The sequence below is a fragment of the Petaurus breviceps genome, unplaced genomic scaffold, assembly GCF_028583685.1.
Source record: "Petaurus breviceps papuanus isolate PSGF00001 unplaced genomic scaffold, PetGlider_PUasm1.0 208, whole genome shotgun sequence".
NCBI lineage: Eukaryota > Metazoa > Chordata > Mammalia > Diprotodontia > Petauridae > Petaurus > Petaurus breviceps.
Window position 1 is genome coordinate 5397157 of NW_027185852.1, and position 19765 is coordinate 5416921.

Below are 19765 nucleotides of genomic sequence, written 5' to 3' on the forward strand. Positions count from 1 at the left end.
ACGATTGAACAACAATGAAGGTGATTAAAGGCTTCAACTCAAACAACAGTTTTCTAAGTAGAAAGGAGACAGTACAAAAAAAAAAATCATAAAGGCAAACATTTGTCAATGAAATGGAATATGGGAGAACAGTGATGGGGGATTATACCAGTGTCTTTGCCAATAAAAGGGGAAAGACTAGAGGTAAACTGAGTTCTGTTTCAAACATACTAAGTTTAAGATGCTTATGGCAGCTCAAGAGACAAGGGGCTAGATTTATACTACTTTCATACCCTTAAAAAAACAAACCATTGTTTACAGTCTGTATAATCAGCCTCCTGCATCCATCACTCTTCTGCTTAAAATCTACAAATGCTGATCAAGGTACCCAAAAAGGGTTATGAGCCATGAAAGAGCAGCCTGACAAGTCAGCTACAAATAGGAAGCAGCGCTCTAACCTGTGCCTGGAAGACGAAGGGGTCCTCCTCCTCCTGGAGCGAGACCTGGATCGTGAATGCCTCCGTTTTTCTTCTTTCTTGTCTGGAAATGAAAGAGAAAAAAAATTCCTGGCTGTACAAGTATGTTGGACTACATCATGATGCATTTTATGAAGTGCTTGGAGACAGACGTCTTTAAAAATAGCCAGTGTCTTATTTTAATTTCTATGTTTCCCCTCCCATTGACACTTAAGAATCTCCTTAGATATTTGGCATGGTCATGAAGCACCTCCTGGAATTCAATTTTCTGAAGCAGGATCTATTTCTCTTCATAAAAGAGAATTTTAGTAGTAAGCACTGAGCTCAGGGCAAGTATCACTTCATGAGACTGACCATTCAAGGGCCAAATTCTACAACCCATCAAGCTCATCAATTTCAAAGTCTTCTCCTCTTTTACAATATTCACCACCATCAGAACTAAGACTATCTTCTGTTTTTACATCCTTTCCTATAGGAATCCCTCAAAGGGGTCGAGAAAGACTTTCCATGCTCAAAGAAGCCTCCCTTTCTTGTTCCCATATCTAATCCCAAATGGCTTCCATGAGCTCCCTCTCTTTAGCATGTATGGTGGTAGAATTTTAATTCAATCCAAGAAATAGCTATGAGTCACCTAATATGTGAGACCTTAAAACAGTATTTTCAAGGAGTTCACACTCATGGGAGAACCCTGAAGTTGGAGCTAAAAGACCTTAGACTGGGATTCCAGAGACACACCCCTTCTAGGGGTCTGTTTTATCATTAAAATAAGAGGAACCCATAAGAAAACTCTAAGGATCCCCCGAAACTTTTTTTTACTGTCCCAGCTCTCTTCCTGAAATATGGTCCTGCTAACCCAAGGCGTTTCTATCCACGGGCCCCGCCAAGTGTTTCCCCTTCCAAAGCTTTGCTTATGTGTCATGAGTTTTTACTGATATTTTCAATAAGTTAATATACTGCAGAGACAGTTTTCCTGGCATCACGGTCTACCAACATAACGATGCTTCACACAATGTCCCCCATGCCTGCTTCTCAGTAATGCAGGAATCACCAATACCTCCCTATCCCTCTCAGAAAAAGTCAGGCTTATAAATGTCTGACAAGCCTGAAAGGACAAACCCAAACATCCAGTTACTGCTATTCATTTCTTCACATGTTATTTAAATGCTTGCAAATTTGCAGAATCAGAAAGTTCTCTGCTCAGCAATTTGACTTAACCAGCGGCAACAAGGTTAATGAGTGTCTGAAGCCGGGTTGGAACTCTCACTGCACTCTGGCGCCACCTAGCCATCCCAAGCCGCAAACACTCCTGTTCCAAAAGCACGACACCAAGATGGACACAAGAGGATTCACTCCTCAGGGCTTCTCTGACAGACAGACAGCCAGGAAGACTTACCTGGCTCAATGGCGGCCGAGATCAGCGACTGCGCTTCCCTTACTCTTTTCATCGCCTCCTCTATTTCTTTACTAGAGGTGTCTGATTTTAGACTTGGAGAAACAAGACCCGCAGCTACATGGTTCAACCTGAAAGCAATCGGAGAGGTCAGTCCTAGTGGGCATTTGGATAAGACCACCAGGTTCTGCTCTTTAAAATCCAGAACAGAGCTAGAGCACGCACAGCAGCCACTGTGCCTTGTGGAGACCCCCCAGGCCCGGGGACCCCGGCTCAGACGGCGGCTCACTTCCCATGGGCTGCACTCCCGTGGCCTTCCCTGACTGGCTCGCCCATCATAACCTCCAAGCTCCCTTCCCCATCCCACGCCCAGGGCTTTAGCACAGTGCCTGGCACTTAACAAATGTCCAATGATTACTGGCTGTGTAAAATGAATTGGGGTGCACTGGGAAAGGATGAAAGCAACAAGATCTTTGTGTTGGTGACGGGTCCCTCAGCCATCCTGAGTTACCTAACACCTAACCCCCACACACAAGGGGTCCCAGTCCAATACCATAGTCTTGTGGGGCCCTGAGCAGTATCACCCCTGCAGAATATTCCCTTATGAATACAGATGTGTCAATTTACTGTGTTTTGAAAACAAGATTTGAATCTCAACCTTATGGATCCTGACTCCAAGGCCAGCCAGTGCTCTTTCTAAGGTCACACTGCCCCGCAGTTAATACACACTTGATGGGAAACAGCACATGGCATCAGACAATAAATGGAAATAAGCTCTCAGCACCCATCGCACAGATGGCCCACAGGATAACCACCTAAAACGAAGCATATGATGCGGAGAACCAAGAGTCTCAGTTCCTCTTTACTGAACTATGATGTCAGGAAACCTCATGTGACATTTCACTACATGAATCTGAACTCAGGTATTTTGGGAAGTGCAAGTAAATGCCTTCGCACTCTCTCAACCAGATCTGCATTCCCGAAGGCCAAGCCACCCCTAAAATTTTGGAGAGTCCACAGGGCTGGTAAATAATGGCATTTTTGCGAAGTCTAATTTGGTTACCAGGTGATTGCGTAAAACTTGTGAAATTACGTAAGGTGCACAGAGAGCTGACAAGTGAGGATTCACACAGGTAAAATCTTTGGAAATGTTTTAAGTGTCAAGTAAAAATAAATGTAACAGTCAATTAACTTGCTACATAAAGTATCCAAAAAAAGTTGTGCCCTAAACATGCACATTCCTCATTTGTAACACTTTGATCTGTATTAAAAAAAAAAAAACTTACTTAGGATCCACTGTACTCATTAGCTTCAGTAATTGATCTGCTGCAAGAGACTGTAAAAAGAGACAAAAAGATATTTAAAAAGGAGATTAATGACTGTAGATCCATTCCTACTCTCCAGCCCCGGAAGTCAGTGGACAGGAAACGGGCTCCACTCTTCTGACTTGACAGTCTCCACTGGTTCTTAAGCACATCCTCTAAGGGTTGGTGAAGATCGAATAGGACAGGTTTTTATGCATTTTTAAAATTTAAAAAATCCCGAAGCTCATTAGCTAATGTCACATGAAACAGTAATTCATGATAGTAATGGTCCTAAAAAATAACAGACCAAGTATCTGACAGACCAGGCCCCTCCGTGCCCAACAGTCTTGGGGAGTAATGTGTTTGAAAAAGCACAGAACACACCCCAATGACTTCTATCCCTAAGACACATGAGCCGCCCTCACAAGTGTGTGCACTCACTTCTGTGACCAGCCCAGACTGCTGCCATATACACTACTTGTCCACATTGACACAAAACTGCCAGCTATGATCACTGCAATCCTGAATGGGCAACATCAATAACCCCAAATGCCATTTGGGCCACGTAATATCAAGTTTACATGAAGAAAATAATTACTGATAAATGCTGGAGAAGACGTAGGAAAACTGGAACACTAATGCATTGTTGGTGGAGTTGTGAACTGACCCAATCACTCTGCAGAGCAATTTGGAACTATGCCCAAAGGGCTATAAAAATGTGAGTACCCTTTGACCCAGCAGTATCACTTTTAGGGATGTATTCCAAAGAGATCATTCAAGTGGAAAAAGGACCTGTATGTACAATAAATATGTACCCGTATGCACATTTATAGCAGCTTTCTGTGGTAGCCAAGAACTAGAAATTGAAGGAATGTCCATCAATCAGGGAATGCCTAAACAAGTTGTGATACATGAACGTAATGGAATACTACATTGTGCTATAAGAAATGAGCAGATGGGCTTCATAACACCGAGAGACTTCTATACACTGATGCTGAGCGAGGGGAGCCGAAGCAGGAGAACAGTGTACACAATGACAGACACCCTGCGTCTGTTAGGACTGACTTTGATCTCAGCAATGCAACACTGGAGAACAACTCCAAAGGGCCGCCCACACCCACAGAAAGATTTATGGGGTCTGAATGCAGACTCAAGTCAATTACTCTCTCTCAATTTTGTGTTTTGTTCCTTCTTTCTCACTGTTCACTCCATTGGTTATAATTCTTCTTTACAACCTGACTAATGTTTAATGTGAAGGTATTTTCAGAACTTTTATCGGATCACATGCCACCATGGGGGTGGAGGGGGAGGAAATCTGAAACTCAAGGGATTGTGGAACTGAATGTTGTAAATTAAAAGTAAATGAATAGGGGCGGCCAGGTGGCTCAGAGAGTAAGAGTACCGGCCCCAGTGTCAGGATGACCTGGGGATCGAATCCGGGCTCAGACACTTAGCACCCCCCCCCAGAAACACCTGGCCGTGTAACCTTGAGCAAGTTACTTAACTCTGATTGCTTAAAAAAAAAAAAAAAGTAAATAATTATCACTACACCAAGAGAACAAGACATGATCATAATTCTTTTTTTTCTTTTTAGAGGGGGGAAGGCAGGAATATTGGGGTTAAGTGACTTGCCCAAGGTCATAGGCCTAGCAAGGGTCTGAGGCTGGATTTCAACACAGGTCCTCCTGACTCCAGGGCCAGTGCTCTATTCGCTGTGCTACCTAGCCGCTCTGATCATAATTCTTTAAACAACTATCACAAGTACAGAAACAAAGCCTTCAGGAATGAAGGATGATAAACAAGAACAAAGAGAAAGTTAAAAAAGGAAACTCTACCTGAGAGTTCAAGTTTGCTCCAGGAAGCCCAAGCGCAGCAAGGGCAGGGTCCAGAGCAGGGGCCCCCAAAGCAGCCAGAGGAACAGCACCAATCTGCAGAGGAGAAAAGGAAGGTGTCTGACTTCAACACACACACAACAAACACGCAGACAAATCTCAGCACCCCAAGTGTGTCAGGAGTCAGTTACAGTGAGGTGAAGAGTACAAATTTTACCCAAATCCATTACTGGAAGACATCTGTACTCAATGTTGAAATGTAAAAACTACAATTGAGATTATGCAACAGAAAATGAGGATTAAATTCTAATCAAGAAGTCGTTTCTCAAAATAATGTGGTTTCTATCTAGTTATCAAGAGGTTCACACTCAAGCTGATTTCCCCACAAGTTGTATACATTCTCTTAGCTCAAAATTTTCTTAATTTTTGCAAATCAATAGTTTTGTCATTTTTATTGTGGACTTACTTGGATATCCCTCAACTCAAAGAGCCCTACCAAGAATCTTTATTGTAACTACCAAACATCTTTGAAAACCAACCCCTCCCCTCCAAATCCCAGGACCACAAGTCAAAATACTTGGATCAGGGAGATGGGTGCGTCCTGTGCCCCCCCACCCAAAGTAAAGACAACTCTCTTTACTTGATAATTTGTAAAACAGCAAGTGTAACAGCTTTGTGGGGCTTTTTGGCAAAAATATTGTGGGAAAAAAAATATTTAACAAAAATTTCTGGTGATCGCTACAGGCTTGAAATAGAAAACTTTTTTATAAGGACACTTCAACAGCACAGTTTTCTGAGGTTTGATACAGCTTAATCCGAAGATTATAAATTTTGATGCCTTTTGCAATTCATTCAACTCTACCCTCCTCTGACTAAAAACATCTGACAGACAACATGGGATTACGGAGAGCTGGCCTCAAGACCTACAGTCCTGCTTTTGATACACACAAGGCTGGGGAACCAAAATCACAGACATAACAAGTAATGCTCTTCACAGTAGGGGAGCACAGCCCCATTGTTGTGGTTGGTGACAGCTTCTGCAAAGGGACCACCCGTCCAACATTTGCCAAGAACCCAAGTGTAGAGACACCATCCACTGGAAAGGATACAAATAGCGTGATGGCCACTGACGGTAGCAGCAACCTCAAGGGTGGCAGGTGCCAGCACTGAAGGGCGGCAGCCGCTCTGCAGCAGAGCTACTTGCCCTGGGAAGGGGCATTTTCTCACCTTAAATTCCCTACACTACTGAAATCACAAGTCCAGTCATAATAAATAACTATATAGTGTAATGTCCTTATTCTCCCTGCCTCTCAGGACAGAGGCATTTTATTATGTTTTCTGGGGCTTAAAAACAACTTTCTGTATTACTATAACAACCTTTTTACCTTCACTATCAGTTTAGTTTCATTCATCAACAGGCAATTAGGCCAATGACCTCAGCTCTAACAGCCCCCCATCTCTATCCCTGAACAACACCATCCTTTTTTAGTTTTGCAGCTACTCAGAGGTCCAGTGCCTTTCAGTGATCTTTATATTTACGTTGCTATAGTTACTATTATCTTCTGGGAAATTTCTTAAAAAAAAAAAAAATTGAAATTGAATTTTATTTTTTCTATCAACCCAAATTTGCCTTCCTCCCCACCTCAACTGAAAAATAAACAACTCCTTGTAACAAATGTGAATAAATGAACAAAACAAATTCCCCAACTGGCCATGTCGTGTGTGTATCAATCTCGCACCAAATCGCTCCCCAATATGGAGTGGCAGTGTTTACTCCACTGTATCAGTCCATCTAAACCTCAGGATGGTTTTTCCTCCTGAATCCCTTTTTGTGATCCTCTTCTGCCCAACAACATTCCACTCATTTCCTTTCTAATTTGTTCGTCCATGCCCCCAATTCAATGGAAATTTACTTTGTTTCAATTTAAGGTGACATGAAAGGCACAGAGTTCATTTCCCCCCTGACTTTCTTGGTGTCTGTTGTGGGATCACTAGGTCAATCAGAAATAAATGCAAATGTTGAGCCATTTCTTGGTTCCAATTTCCCCTGCACTGAAACACTGAATGGTATGACGGCAAAGCCTTCATCATTTTAGTAAGCATCTCTCACTCATTTGTAGACTTTTCTCATCTGGTTGCTGATAGTTTGAATTCTTTAAAGAATAGCATAATTCTGTGGTTTGTGCTGACTAGCTTTATGTCTTGCAGAGAGAATGGAACTATAATTTCACTGGTTTAGGGAACTGCCATGTGAACAAACGTCTATAAGGCAGCATATTCTCTGACATGTGAGGGGCAGGCAGGCAGTTGAAGTAACTGGCTCAGGGCAGTCTGAGTTACAGGAGCTAACCAAGTCTTTTTGGTTCTGTGGTTCACTGTAATTCTTGTATTTGATGGAAATATTCTGTCTTTGATTTTAAATTTATAAAAACTCTTAATTTTAGATAGTAAAAATTGTTTCATTTGAGCATTTTTGATCTTTTTATCCTTTGTTAAGAATGTTATCACTAGGGGTGGCTACGTAGCACAGTGAGTAGAGCACCGGCCCTGGAGTCAGGAGGACCTGAGTTCAAATCCGGCCTCCGACACTTAACACAAAAACTAGCCATGTGACCTTGGGCAAGTTACTTAACCCCAACTGCCCTCCAAAAAAGCAAAAAAATAAAAAATAAAATAAAATAAAAATTCTCTGACTAGTCAACAAACAGTTGTGTGAAAGCTACCTCAACTTTTTTCTCAACTGTCATGTGACCTTGTACATGTCGCATCCCCATTGTGAACCTATTATAGCGGAAGAGTTCAGGTGGTTGAAACCTCACTTCTGCCAAAGTGTTTCCCAGTTTTCCCAGCAGGCTTTGTCTCCACTCCCGACTTCCTTCAATTCTTGGGCTTAGCAAACACAAGTTTGTTTCTTGCTCATCCACCTGTGTCATCACTGTACATTTTTAAAAACCTGCATCAAACCATTCTAACACCGGCTGTTTTAAAATCTGGTTTAAAGCACAGCAATGTTCCCATTTCCCATGAGATTCGAGACCATTCGTATTTCAAATGGATTGTGTCTAGTTCTAAAGAACTCCCCAGAGAACTGTTACAAATGCCCGAATCAATAAGCAAATTCAGGTAGTTTTGTGATGCTACCACAATAAGCAATGAATTTTTACAGTTATTAAAGTCTCTCTTTTTTTTTTTTTCCTATAAAGTTATTCAGAGTTGTAGTAACAGAAACCAGACATATGTCCCAGCAGGTTAATTTTCAGACAGTTCAATTATTTAGAATATAATTTCTTTTCATTTCTTAATTCTAGACATAGAAATGCTGGTGATTTTCCTGGACTAATTTGATATTCTAACTTCACCCAAGTTTTCAACCTTAGTTTTAGTCTATTCCCTGATTCTCTGGGGTCATCTAAGTATCCCATCACGACAGCTATAAATGGATAATTCTGACTTCTTGTAGTTTACGATGCACATAAGCTTTTGCTTTTTTTGTTTTCTTTGTATTATGTCAAAGAGTGGTTTGAGAAAAAGAAGAAAATGATGACTTTTTAAACGAGTGTACGGATTTTCTTTTAAGTCTATGCAGCACAGCACTGACATTATTGTATTGTGTAATATAGTTAAGAACCCCTAGATTTGAATTACAGCTACAAATTCAGCTTTGAATTACAGGCTACAGGATTTTAAGTTCAATCAAATTGTTACCATAACAATTACACTCAGGAAAGTCCTAACTCTTAATTCACCCAAGCCTGAGACCCGGCAGCAGCCACTTCTATAGCAATAAGCATGGCCAAATGTTCAGTGCCAACTGGCCTAGTTTACATGTACTAACTAACTTCAGTGAGTGCTTTGTTTTTCAGGGATGGGAGGCTGCAAAAATCATCTTTAAGATGCCAGACACCTGGAATTTTGTTTCTGCAAAGTTGTATGTGATGCAATTAGATTTGAAAACATTTCTAGACAGCACAAATGAAAAATGATCAAGCAAGCATACACATGCAGAAAGCACTCTAAGTGAATGAAGGACTCGTGATTCTCACCACCTGCACTGCCATGAAGTCATGCTGACAAAACCCTTCCCCAGTATCATCCACATTTTCTCAGAACTGACAAGGAGCAGTACCTGGGTAAGGGGGTTGGGGGTTGGCAGAAGTCCACCACCAGGCAGAAGGCCTGCCACTGCATTAGCTGGTGCCAACAGAGACAAAGCCTTAGTCTCATCAGGAATAACTCCTGCAGAGAGATAGCCATGCATTAGAATACATTCTTTTTTAAGACAGAAAACACACAAAAACACCCAGAAAATGTCTCCCTGATACACCACCTGAGTTTGTTGAAAGTACTTATGTTGGCTAAAATATAAAGCTTGAATTCTATTAATATTTATCACTAATTTTATGTCAGAATGAAACTTCAATGTGTGAAAAATTGACTTCCTTTTTCTCTACAAATGGTTAAGTTTCTAGAGTAAAAAAAAAATAGCACAATACACACTACTTTTTTGTTAACACTGCCAAGATGTCATCACCTGTACTCGATTTTTAAGTCATGAACCAAAGGTAAGCAAGCACAGTCGGCTGTCCAGGGTGTGCTCTCAACTTTCAAAAGCTGTTTTATGAACACGACTCGTGTCGGCTGCTTCACTATAAAGCACACAGAAAAATCAAGATACACAAGACAAAAAAGGGTGATTTAGGGGTTAATAATATGGCACAGTTCACTATGATCTTTTTTACACCTACCATACAAATTTTGTCAAAATTAAAGAGAAGAAAGGTATGTAAGGAAATTTTCTGTTGAATCAAGCGTAGGGCTTTTGCTGACTCAAGTGACTCTGAATGGCTCTGCAGATCTCTGATCTTCACTGAGTGCGGGAAGGGCATAGACTTTGGCACATTCCTTACCTGCGCAGTGAAATGCTTTATGTTCCCACATGTGCCATGCTAACTGCACCAAAAAATGTTGCTACATATTGCCAGTTAAAAAGCAAACTTTGGCCCAAACTCTGGAAGCCACAAAGACAAGTATGTCCATTTTAAATGCCTAGTCTATGTAATTCAGCATAAATATTAATAAGGGTCCTACAATAAGACACATACTCATGTAGACAATTTTAATCCTATCCAACAGCAAAAGCCCTATACAGATAGATGGATTAATCTGTTAATGTGCCCAAGCCCCCAAAATGAGAGTTCAATAATACAATTTAACTACATATTTGCAAATACCAGTAGTATTTCTGTAATACATATTAAGAAACTGCATCTCATCATAAAACATACAATATGTACAGGGCACTTAAGAGAAACTGGATAAGCTGCAGAAGAAAACTGTTGGGTGGTATTTTCAGCAGGGCCTGGTATATAGTTCAGGCTGAACCAGGGAAAAGAACTGTAAAACACAACAACAAAAAAGAAAAACCACTGTTAAATAAAGGTAATGGTTCCTTCCACCTATACTGAGAGTGCCGATAACATAAACAAATGTATATACACAGCACTGTTATCGTTTGTGTCAGAGCTGTCATCAGTTCAGATACCGAGAGTTATGGAGAGGGGGGGAGAAGATCATTTGGATAGTGGGCACTAATTAATGCATCAATATATTAACATACCTACAGAGATTAAGGGATAATTTTGCATGCAAAATTATGTCTCAGAAAGAGGATATATAAAATATCAACATCTCTATCTCAAATTAGTGCAACTGCAACATTTCTGGAAATCTAAATCCTCTTGAACTTATTGTGAGACACCTAATAGAAGATCTGCATCCATTAAAAAAAAATCATGCATCCGATCCTCTGATTTAAAAAAAAAAAACTATTTAAAAATAAAACTACAATTTGAAAATAGCAATGAGGCCCCTCACCAGTTAATTTTCATGCGTCAAGTGTTTTTTTTTTACTGCTGCTTTGATAGAACCATGAAATACTGCATGAATGTGTAGAAATGAAAGAAAAAGAAACAGACAAAAGAAACAAACATTAACCAAGGAACCTAAATAATCCCCAAATCCATTAATACTAAGAGTTCCTTCCAAATCTGACTGCATCACAATGTTATCAATTTAAAGCTATGCTTCCCATAGACTCTGTGTGTACAATTCTAACACACTGAGCAAGAGCCAACACTAAAGGCTTAAGAACTAAAAATGGAGGGGAAGTGTGAGAGAGGGAAGGAGTATTTGTGCAGTGAGACACCTGGGGCCAGGCAACATTAATACCGCACATCATAAGAGAAATACACCAAGAATAGGTTTTTGAAATGGAAAAAAAAACACCCATAATCCAGTAAGACTAAAAAAAATTTCACTTTCAAAAACTTATCTAAAATGTGAGTGTTCTCTTTTAAACTGTACATGAAAAGCTGCTATCTTATGGTATGCTCTATTTTATTCAGCATCTGGAAAAACTTGGTAGAAGGCTTATCCAACAAAAGATTCCTTTTTCTAGAAAAGCCTCACTCACATGTCCTTACAAATTATTTGATGGGCATTTGCCCCAAAGCCCGGTCACCAAGACCCACCAATCAGGCTTGTGTTCTGGGTTTCTTTGGGTGCCAGTTTCTTCTCTAACAGGGACGATGACAAAAAGGAAATAGCTTAACCAACATACACTGCCCCGGGGAAGCTTGTTCAGAACCAGGCTCTTACTCTTTAGTACTGAGATGGAGATACCATTAGAGCATGCTTTCTCCAGGAGCAGAAAATCAAAGTGATTTCTTCAGAAAAAGAAAATCAATCTCTCCAAGTTTTCTGGACTACGTATCTTGAAACCCAATTATCAGGCACGGTACAAATTTTCAGGTTGATACCGAGAGATATATGGTATTAAGAAACTAGTTGTCCTGACCAGTTCATAAAAGAAAAAAATGGCAGAATTTAAAATGCCTGCCCGATAAATGCAGCAATTATACATATTTACCTAAATTCCAGTAATTCTATATTTCACTGATTTTTCATAACCGTGTGCTACATTTATAGAGAAACAAATCAAGTAAATGTACATTTGGACTAAAGTCTGCCTTAAGTTTCATAAAGTGGCTGTAAAAGTGCTATCTCGTCCCACTGTTAAGATCCACCCACCCCACTTTTGTCCTGTCCAATTACTTTAACAGCCTAAAATGTAAAAAGAGAGAAAATGTGGTTAACATTTGGTGACACCAGGAAAACGCCTGGGGGGCTTGAGCGGGGCTTGCTGGCCTTTAGTTATGTCTAGAATCCCCTGTAGCGGCAGAGGACCCGCTGTTTTTCAGTCATCTGGAAGGGCTTTGCATTTGCCTTCTCCACTACAAAAATCACACACACAAATAACAGAGAGAAGAGTTTATTATTTAGTGAAATTCTATGAAGTATAGCAAGGCTGAACAAGACAACTTGGAATAAAATAAAATGCCCAGTGCCCCTCTGGCACCTAACCTAAAGGAATTTTTGGTTTTTCACACAAACCACAATCATTCAACCCTTGGTATACTGGAATCTACAATTTGGTAAATTTAATTCGAAATATCAATAAAAGGAAATAATGACTCCTGTTCTCATGTGTTATTAAAGTGGAATTCCAAGTCATGCATTTTTAAAAGGCATCTATATGAAGGTACATATGTCAGACTACTGATTTTTTAAGGGCCTTTTTTAAGGGTGGGGGAAGAGGGGTTAAACTCAACACCAATTAAGACAATTGCTTACTAAACATCTTTTAGGAAATGGAGTTAAGGACAGTTATTTCATTTTTACTAATAAAAACAGCTAAACATGGAAAATTGGAACTGATTCTAATTTTTAGAATTAAGAGTGACTAAAAATTGGCCATAATGTAAGTAAAAACTATGGACCACAGTATACCAAGGGTCTCCAAATGTTAATTGCTTAGATTTTTAACATGCTCCTATTACTCACTCTACAAAACTAGACTGAGGTAGACGGTCACCAAGAGGTTGGCCACATAGGCAGTGAAACAAAGCACAAACCTTCTGCATAGGGAACGACTATCAAAGCTCTGTCAACGAACACAGTGTTTGTCAGGTGCTGCGCCACAACTGCTGAGTCTGGATCATGGAACTTTACAAAACAGACACGTGAGGATACTGGCAAAGGCGAGTCACTAAAAAAAAAAAAAAAAAGAGAAAGAGAGAGAGAGGGAGACAACAGAGAAAAGAGATTAACTACCAGAGCACTACTTTATTACAAAAAAAAAAATCACAATTGGGGGCCAGAAGTCAAAGGTTTCCAAATACTGTTCATAACCTAGAACACTAAATTCATAACACAGCATTTCCAGAAGAATTAGCACCAATCTACTTTATGATTTAACAAACCAAGTCATTAAATCTTCCAAAACTTACTATGTATTTACTAAAATTTTAGTTAATACATATTAATAACCAATATAATATAGAATGCATAAACAAGCTTCAAATGAAATGCCCAATTTCCAACACCCCAAATCATGCTCCAAATAGTTGGGATAGTCAGTAAATGAACATTCCAAGAAAACTGGATGCCTGATAGAGAATTAATTCCCTTGTCTGCATCCTCTAAGGCTTCACATACCTGCCCCACTCTTCGGTATAAACTCTTGACCACAATGATAACAAAATAAATTTATAATCAACTATTTAACGTAAGAGCAAATATCACAGAGGTTTCTGGGAAAGGTGGAGGATGGAAGAAAAGTGAAAAGTTTTGCTCATCAATCTGACTTTGGTAAAATTCAGAGAGAGTGGCTTCTTTTCCTCTAGTGAGCTATTTCAAATTTACAGAGGGTACTCACGAGCTTTACTTTTGACTTTCAAGCCAAGAGAGCACAAAAGCCTCAAATGATTCCAACTTAATCACATTTATACTCTCAAGAATTCTGAGGTTTTATCAGATACGTTTAAAGAAGGTGACAGAAAGTGAGTGCTCCATACTCAAACATGACAGTGCAGTGCACTGTTATCTAAGCAACATAAATAAGAGTCAATTCTAAACTTTCTAGCTATGCTTTGTTCTATGAAATGGTTTAAAAAAATAAAGAAATTCTAAACCTTAGAACTGATGGGGAAATCAAGATCCCTCAGCCATTAGACATTCTGCATTGTCTCCCTCTGTTGCATAGATTTAATAAGTCAGAAACAAAATATCCAAGGTATTCAATTTATACTATGCTTGCAGATAATTCAGTAGGTATCAATGATTGTACAAAATGTTGCTGTGAGGCTGCTCTTTTGATTCCAATTCTATCTAAGTACAATTTGAGAGTCTTCATATATTTACAAAAATGCTGGGTCACTAGATGCTTTCATCCTTTTTTGGGTAGAAAGCAGAATCTAGAAAGGAAAGATACTAATCAATGGTCAGTAAATCTCTTTGAAGGTTGTATATAGTCAAAGAACCTGGGTAGGAGAAGGGACTGGACTTGAGACTGTGCTGGTATATGGAAGGAAGTGCCTTTACTGGCACCTTCACAGACAGAAGACAAGTCGGGAGAACTGTCAAGGGGCAGGAAGAATTTACCTGACCAGAGTTAAGAGTACATAAGCATTAGTGGTGGGATTTAAACTTAGGTTTTCAAGCTAGCTTTCTACTTCAGTAGAATTCCTCTGAATTATTTTCATATTTATGCTTAATGAAACTGACCTATAAAAATTATGTTCAAATGAAATTAGTGACCTATAGCTTCTAAAATTATGATTGCTAACAGTTTTCATCTTAGGATACACTTAGGATTCCCTTTTCCTAGTGAACAGGACTCTCTTCCTAAGAAAGATTCACAGAACTCTGAAGCACCTTTTAAGGATAACCTCTGTAGCCAGAAGGCAGGTAGATGTAGAAGCACAAGAAGTCATGCATGCTGAGGAAGTCACATCATCGTTCTGAGCCTGAGGATAACAGATCTGGATTTCCAAGGGACCTTAAGAGATCACGTGGCCAAAACCAGCCATTTCAGAGGTAAGGAAACAGACAAGAGAGATAAAGGAATTTGTCCAAGCGAACTCAGATCCTACACTGCCAGAGCTGGCATGTGAGTCCTGTGATAGTAAATCTAGGTCTCTTTCCACCATATCAGAGTGGTAGGTTCCCCACTCCAAAATGTAAAATATTCTAAAGTCTAAAGCTATTTTAAGGAATTATCTTCATGCTATCCAAGTTAAAAAATACCATTACTTTACCAAAGTCCTCCACCTGTAGTTAATGATTACAAGAAAAGAAATCCATAAGTGCATATTTAAGGACAAGGTAAAAATAATTTCTTACTTGTATTAAAACCCTTAAGAATTCAATATAAAATAAATGATAGTCAATTGTAAATGTATTCTACTCTAAGAGATGATCTAAAAATGTGCTGGTGCTGAAGGTGATAACAAGCAGCCTGAACTGTATTAAAATGTAATTAGGCAATATTTAATAAAATAAATAAAATCAAAATACAGAGTTATATTTTAAACTAAGTCAATACATGGCTGGCAGGGATCCCCAGGTATGAATTAGGGGCCCTGATTCTATTACAGTTTGACATGACTGATCTATGTGGAACAGAAATACAACAGGATGCTCCTAATTTCAAGAATTCATTTACGTTTTTACAAAAGAATTATGTCACTTATCAGACTATGATAGAAAATATGATCACTGTTAAGTATCACACAGGAAAAGGAAATCTGATTGTTTAATCTATGGGAGGGGAATATTCCCTAAGGAAAAACGTGTGCTAAAGCAGAACAGAGCAGGGTAACAATCTGCACACTTTTCCACTGCTTTCAAGTCCCTATTCTAGGGTAGCATAAAGGGGCAATAATTTCCAGGGTTGTAATAGAGAACTCTGAAGCCCATTATCAACTTGCACCTGAAACACTTAGGTGTCCTCTTTCCCCCTTCATCACAGTTTTTATGACCTAAGAGCTGACCACCAGGCCGAGAAAGCTACTTTCAGTTTTGTTGCATTTACTCAACTCAAAGGGTGAGTTGCTTAGTCTCTCTCAGAAATACAACCTAAATGACTTGTTTTCTGGCTAAATGATAGCACTCCAATTTGAGCTGTAAAAGAACTGAATGCCATACCTGCAGATGGCTAGATGAACTAGGAATGTTTAGCTTGGAGAACAGAGGAAAACAAAACATGTGTCTGAGAGAGAGAGGAAGACAAGGAGATAGAGACCTATGGTTTGACAGTCAAGAGCTGGACTTTGAGTGTTTTAAGGATTGTCTAGTGGAAGAGGGATTTTTTTTTAAATTGGCATCAAGCATCAGAACTAAGAAAACTGAGTATTTTCAAAGACTGCAGGTCTTGGGAACCAGGGTAGTTGAGTTAAAAAAAAAATGCTGTGTCTGGTCCTTTTACTATCATTTGTAACCATGGATAAGTCGCCTGAACTCTGTGCCTCAGTTACTCCATCTGTAAAATGAAGTAAAATACCACATACACAACACCTGTACTTCAAATGTTTGCATCTAAGGCCCCAATCAAATATCTGCAAAGCTCAAAGGGCTATAAATGAGTTTATATTGTTAAAGGAAAGATTTTCGCTCATTTATCTGAGTAGTTCTCCATCCAGAACTCAAGGCACACAGTGTTATTTGTGTTGGCACAAAAGAAAAATGTAACAAGGTTTCCTGTCTAAAAAACTGAATGCAGAGTCAAATCACAGTGCTCGATACTGCCAGGGGCATGCTTTTTTTTTTCTCTGAATCAGGAAGAGAATGATCTCAGAACTTCAACTGAGTCACCATCATCTAAAAACAAGAACTGAAAACAAATGGGAAAAGTAGCTGGTGAAGGGGGAAAACTCAAAACTATCTGGTAAGCAAGAGAAATCAGAATCTGTTTAGTAAACAAGAATCATTTCACAGACATCACTAGTGTTTACCATGAACAAAGCACTAGGCTTTTTTTTTTTAAACACACTTTGGAATTTCTAACAAATTCAATGCTGGTGCATATACTCTGGATTTCCCAGCTGCACAATTCTCTAGTATAACATCCCATTGGAACAAAAGGTGTGTGCCATGGTGTAAACAGCAACAAAGACCCCACAATTTTCTTAGAAAAGCTGCATTCATCAAGGTTGAACATTGCTCTTCAGGGATATTATCAAAAACAGAAGTAAAGACAAGGTGTTTACTTTTTGCCTTTTCCAGAGACCAGTGTTTTCATGCTGAGTGTGACTTGTGCTATTATTTCATTGTCAATCACACTAATAAACATTCTAATTATTTCCAGAAAGTGGCCTCAACCCCTCAAGGAATGTCTTTTTTTTTTTTTTTTTCCTTTTTGGGGGGGGGGTAGGGGGGTAGAAGGCAGGGCAATTGGGGTTAAGTGACTTGCCCAAGGTCTGAGTATTAAGTGTCTGAGGCTAGATTTGAACTCAGGTCCTCCTGGCTCCAGGGCTGGTGCTCTATTCACTGCGCCCCGTAGCTGCCCTGGAATGTCACTTTTTAAAAAGGCTACTATCAATGTTGACTATAAGCAGAATGACCATCAAAGTCTCTCTGAAAAAATAATTTAAATATTTTTCACTATTCAGATCAGCATCAGCCGTCATCTCATCATATAAAGAGAAGATCAACCCCTGAGGGGCTTTGCTCTTCTAACTCATCTAGACCACAGGTTCTCTAAGTGGGTTGAGATAAGGTCCCTGAAGCCTGGAGGGCCCCAGGTCAGAAATATCTGGTGTTATCTCACCAGTGCACAGTGAAAATGCCCCAGAGACAGGGAATGAAAGCTTTCCTCGTAACATTTGTAACACGCAGTTGATATCTTGTCTACAGATTTATACTCCTGCCTTACAAATGGACAAATCAGGCTGGACTTTTTGTTTTGCTTGTATTCATCTAGTATCAGCACCAACTAATCATTTCAGGATATGTCAGAGTGCTGAACTACTGCGTAACTCCTTTGAATCTCATGGTTAATCCTGGGACAACTATGTTGCTATCTGCATTAAAGGTATCAAAGCAATGGTGGGTAAAAGTGCTGATGCCTTAGATGGAAGCCAGGTGGAGACAAGAAACTTTATCAGCAGTCACTGTCTTCCTCTCAGACACAAGCTCCCAGTAAAAACAACCCATCCGTTTCATTTAAGTCCTTGAGGAAAAATAAAATTACTAAATTGTTTAATCTTGACACCCCCTCCCCCATGCACACCTTCTTAATTCTCCTAGAGCACAGCTGGTGTGTACTCAAGTATGAGCGGTGTGCCTGGAGGAAAAGCAGTGGGGGTTTAGAAATTAAAATGTGGTTATTAGGCCTTGGGTAGGATGCAGTATACTCGGGAGTCATAGTTTCACAAATGAACAGTGTGAGCATTGTCACTTTAAGGAAAGAAAAGGGACATTTTTGTTGCCTATGATAAAATTAAAGTTTTCAAGAGAAAATTAGAATTTTGGAAAATCTGCATTTTCCATGAGTTTGACAGCTTTACAACAGTATACTTTTCTGATGGGATTGGTGGTGATATTAACAAATGCAAATTTTCAATTACGTAATGAAATGCTCGCCAGTTTTTTCCAAATGACTGATATGTGAAATATTACAAGTTATTTCTTTTTTTTAAGCAATCAGGGTTAAGTGACACGGCCAGTTATTTCTGGGTGCGGTGCTGAGCGTCCGAGCCCCGGATTCGATCTCCAGGTCGTCCCGACACTGGAGCCGGTGCTCTGACTCGCTGAGCCACCCGGCCGCCCCTAGAATATTACAAGTGTGATGGTGTAAAAGGTGCATTCAAAGTACAAGACATGCGAATGGATTAAAAGAATTTATATTGGTCTTAGACTCCACATGGCGACTAAGCTCTAAGAAACTATGGGCAGTTGAGCTTTAGTGCAGCATTAGGAGAATACCCTCCACAGTGATCAGAAAGTCATTAAACGCCCCTCATCTGAAGGAGACCACGCACGGAAATAGACCCAACACGGAAACAAGCAGGAGAATCCAGGCACTCACTTCCTGGGGCTTCGCATCACTTCAGTAAACTAACGCGCCCCCGAAACCACAGCCCGGACGGACAGACAGACGGCGGCGGCGCCCCGCCCGCCCCCCCAACGGCTACTCACTCGGGCGGGAAGAGGCGCAGCTCGTCGATCTTGCCCAGGAAGCCGAAGAGGGTCCGCATCTGCTCCGAGCTGGCGCTCGGGGACACGTTCGTCACCTGGATGACCTCGGTGCCGCCGCCGCCGCCGCCGCTCGGCCCCGGGCCCGGGCCCACGGCGCTGGGGACGACGGCGGGCGTGCTCATGGCGCTCTCGGGCCTCGCTCGCTCCTGCTTTAACACATCAAACACACAACAAACAGTGAGAGGAGGGAGGGGAAGGGGGGAGGAGCCGGGGCCGCCGCCGCCGCCGCCGTCCGCGCCCGGGGGACGAGGAGAGCGAGGGGCGGGCGGGCCCGAGGGCGGACGCGGAGAGCAGGGAGGCCCGGGCACGCACGGAACAAACGGCCGCCCCCTCCGCTCGGGCTGGGCCGCGGCGTCCCACAATGCCCCGAGCCGGCGCATGCGCGTCCAGCGCGCGCGGCGCGTCCCCGGCGCGTCGGCGGCGTCATCGCAGTGACGTCACCGGGAAAGGGCTCAGGGCCTAGGAGGGCCGAGGCCTCCGGGCAGGGCTAGTCCCACCCAACGGGGCTCCCCGGGACTCGCGGCAGGAAGCCTTGTCTTCCTCGGTGTCCCCGTCGGCCAGATCGGGGTGACGGAGGCGCTGGCTGAAATACCCCCCCCCCCCCCCCTCACCCCTCGGATCAAGCAGCCCCGTCCCCAGAAGGAGCGGACCCCAACCCTGTGTGGGTGGGGGCGGTCGTGGCCGCGG

The 19765-nt window shown here is 41.1% G+C and overlaps 1 protein-coding gene across 3 annotated transcripts in view; it reads right to left on the reverse strand.

Annotated features, from left to right (window-relative positions):
• The window catches only part of LOC138165240 (serine/arginine-rich splicing factor 11), a 38518-nt gene that overhangs the window by 8442 nt on the left and 10311 nt on the right, over window positions 1–19765 (reverse strand). For 2 of the 3 annotated variants that reach the window (XM_069093361.1, XM_069093363.1), the window contains 7 exons: window positions 19019–19227; window positions 12955–13088; window positions 9108–9217; window positions 4985–5077; window positions 3132–3181; window positions 1849–1976; window positions 438–519 (listed from right to left, as the gene is read on the reverse strand). In XM_069093361.1, coding sequence (XP_068949462.1) covers window positions 438–519; window positions 1849–1976; window positions 3132–3181; window positions 4985–5077; window positions 9108–9217; window positions 12955–13088; window positions 19019–19200 — 779 coding nt within the window. In that variant the 5' untranslated portion in view covers window positions 19201–19227. Of the gene's footprint in view, window positions 1–437; window positions 520–1848; window positions 1977–3131; window positions 3182–4984; window positions 5078–9107; window positions 9218–12954; window positions 13089–19018; window positions 19228–19765 lie in introns of those variants that run through there. The other variant, XM_069093362.1, reaches the window with a different exon arrangement.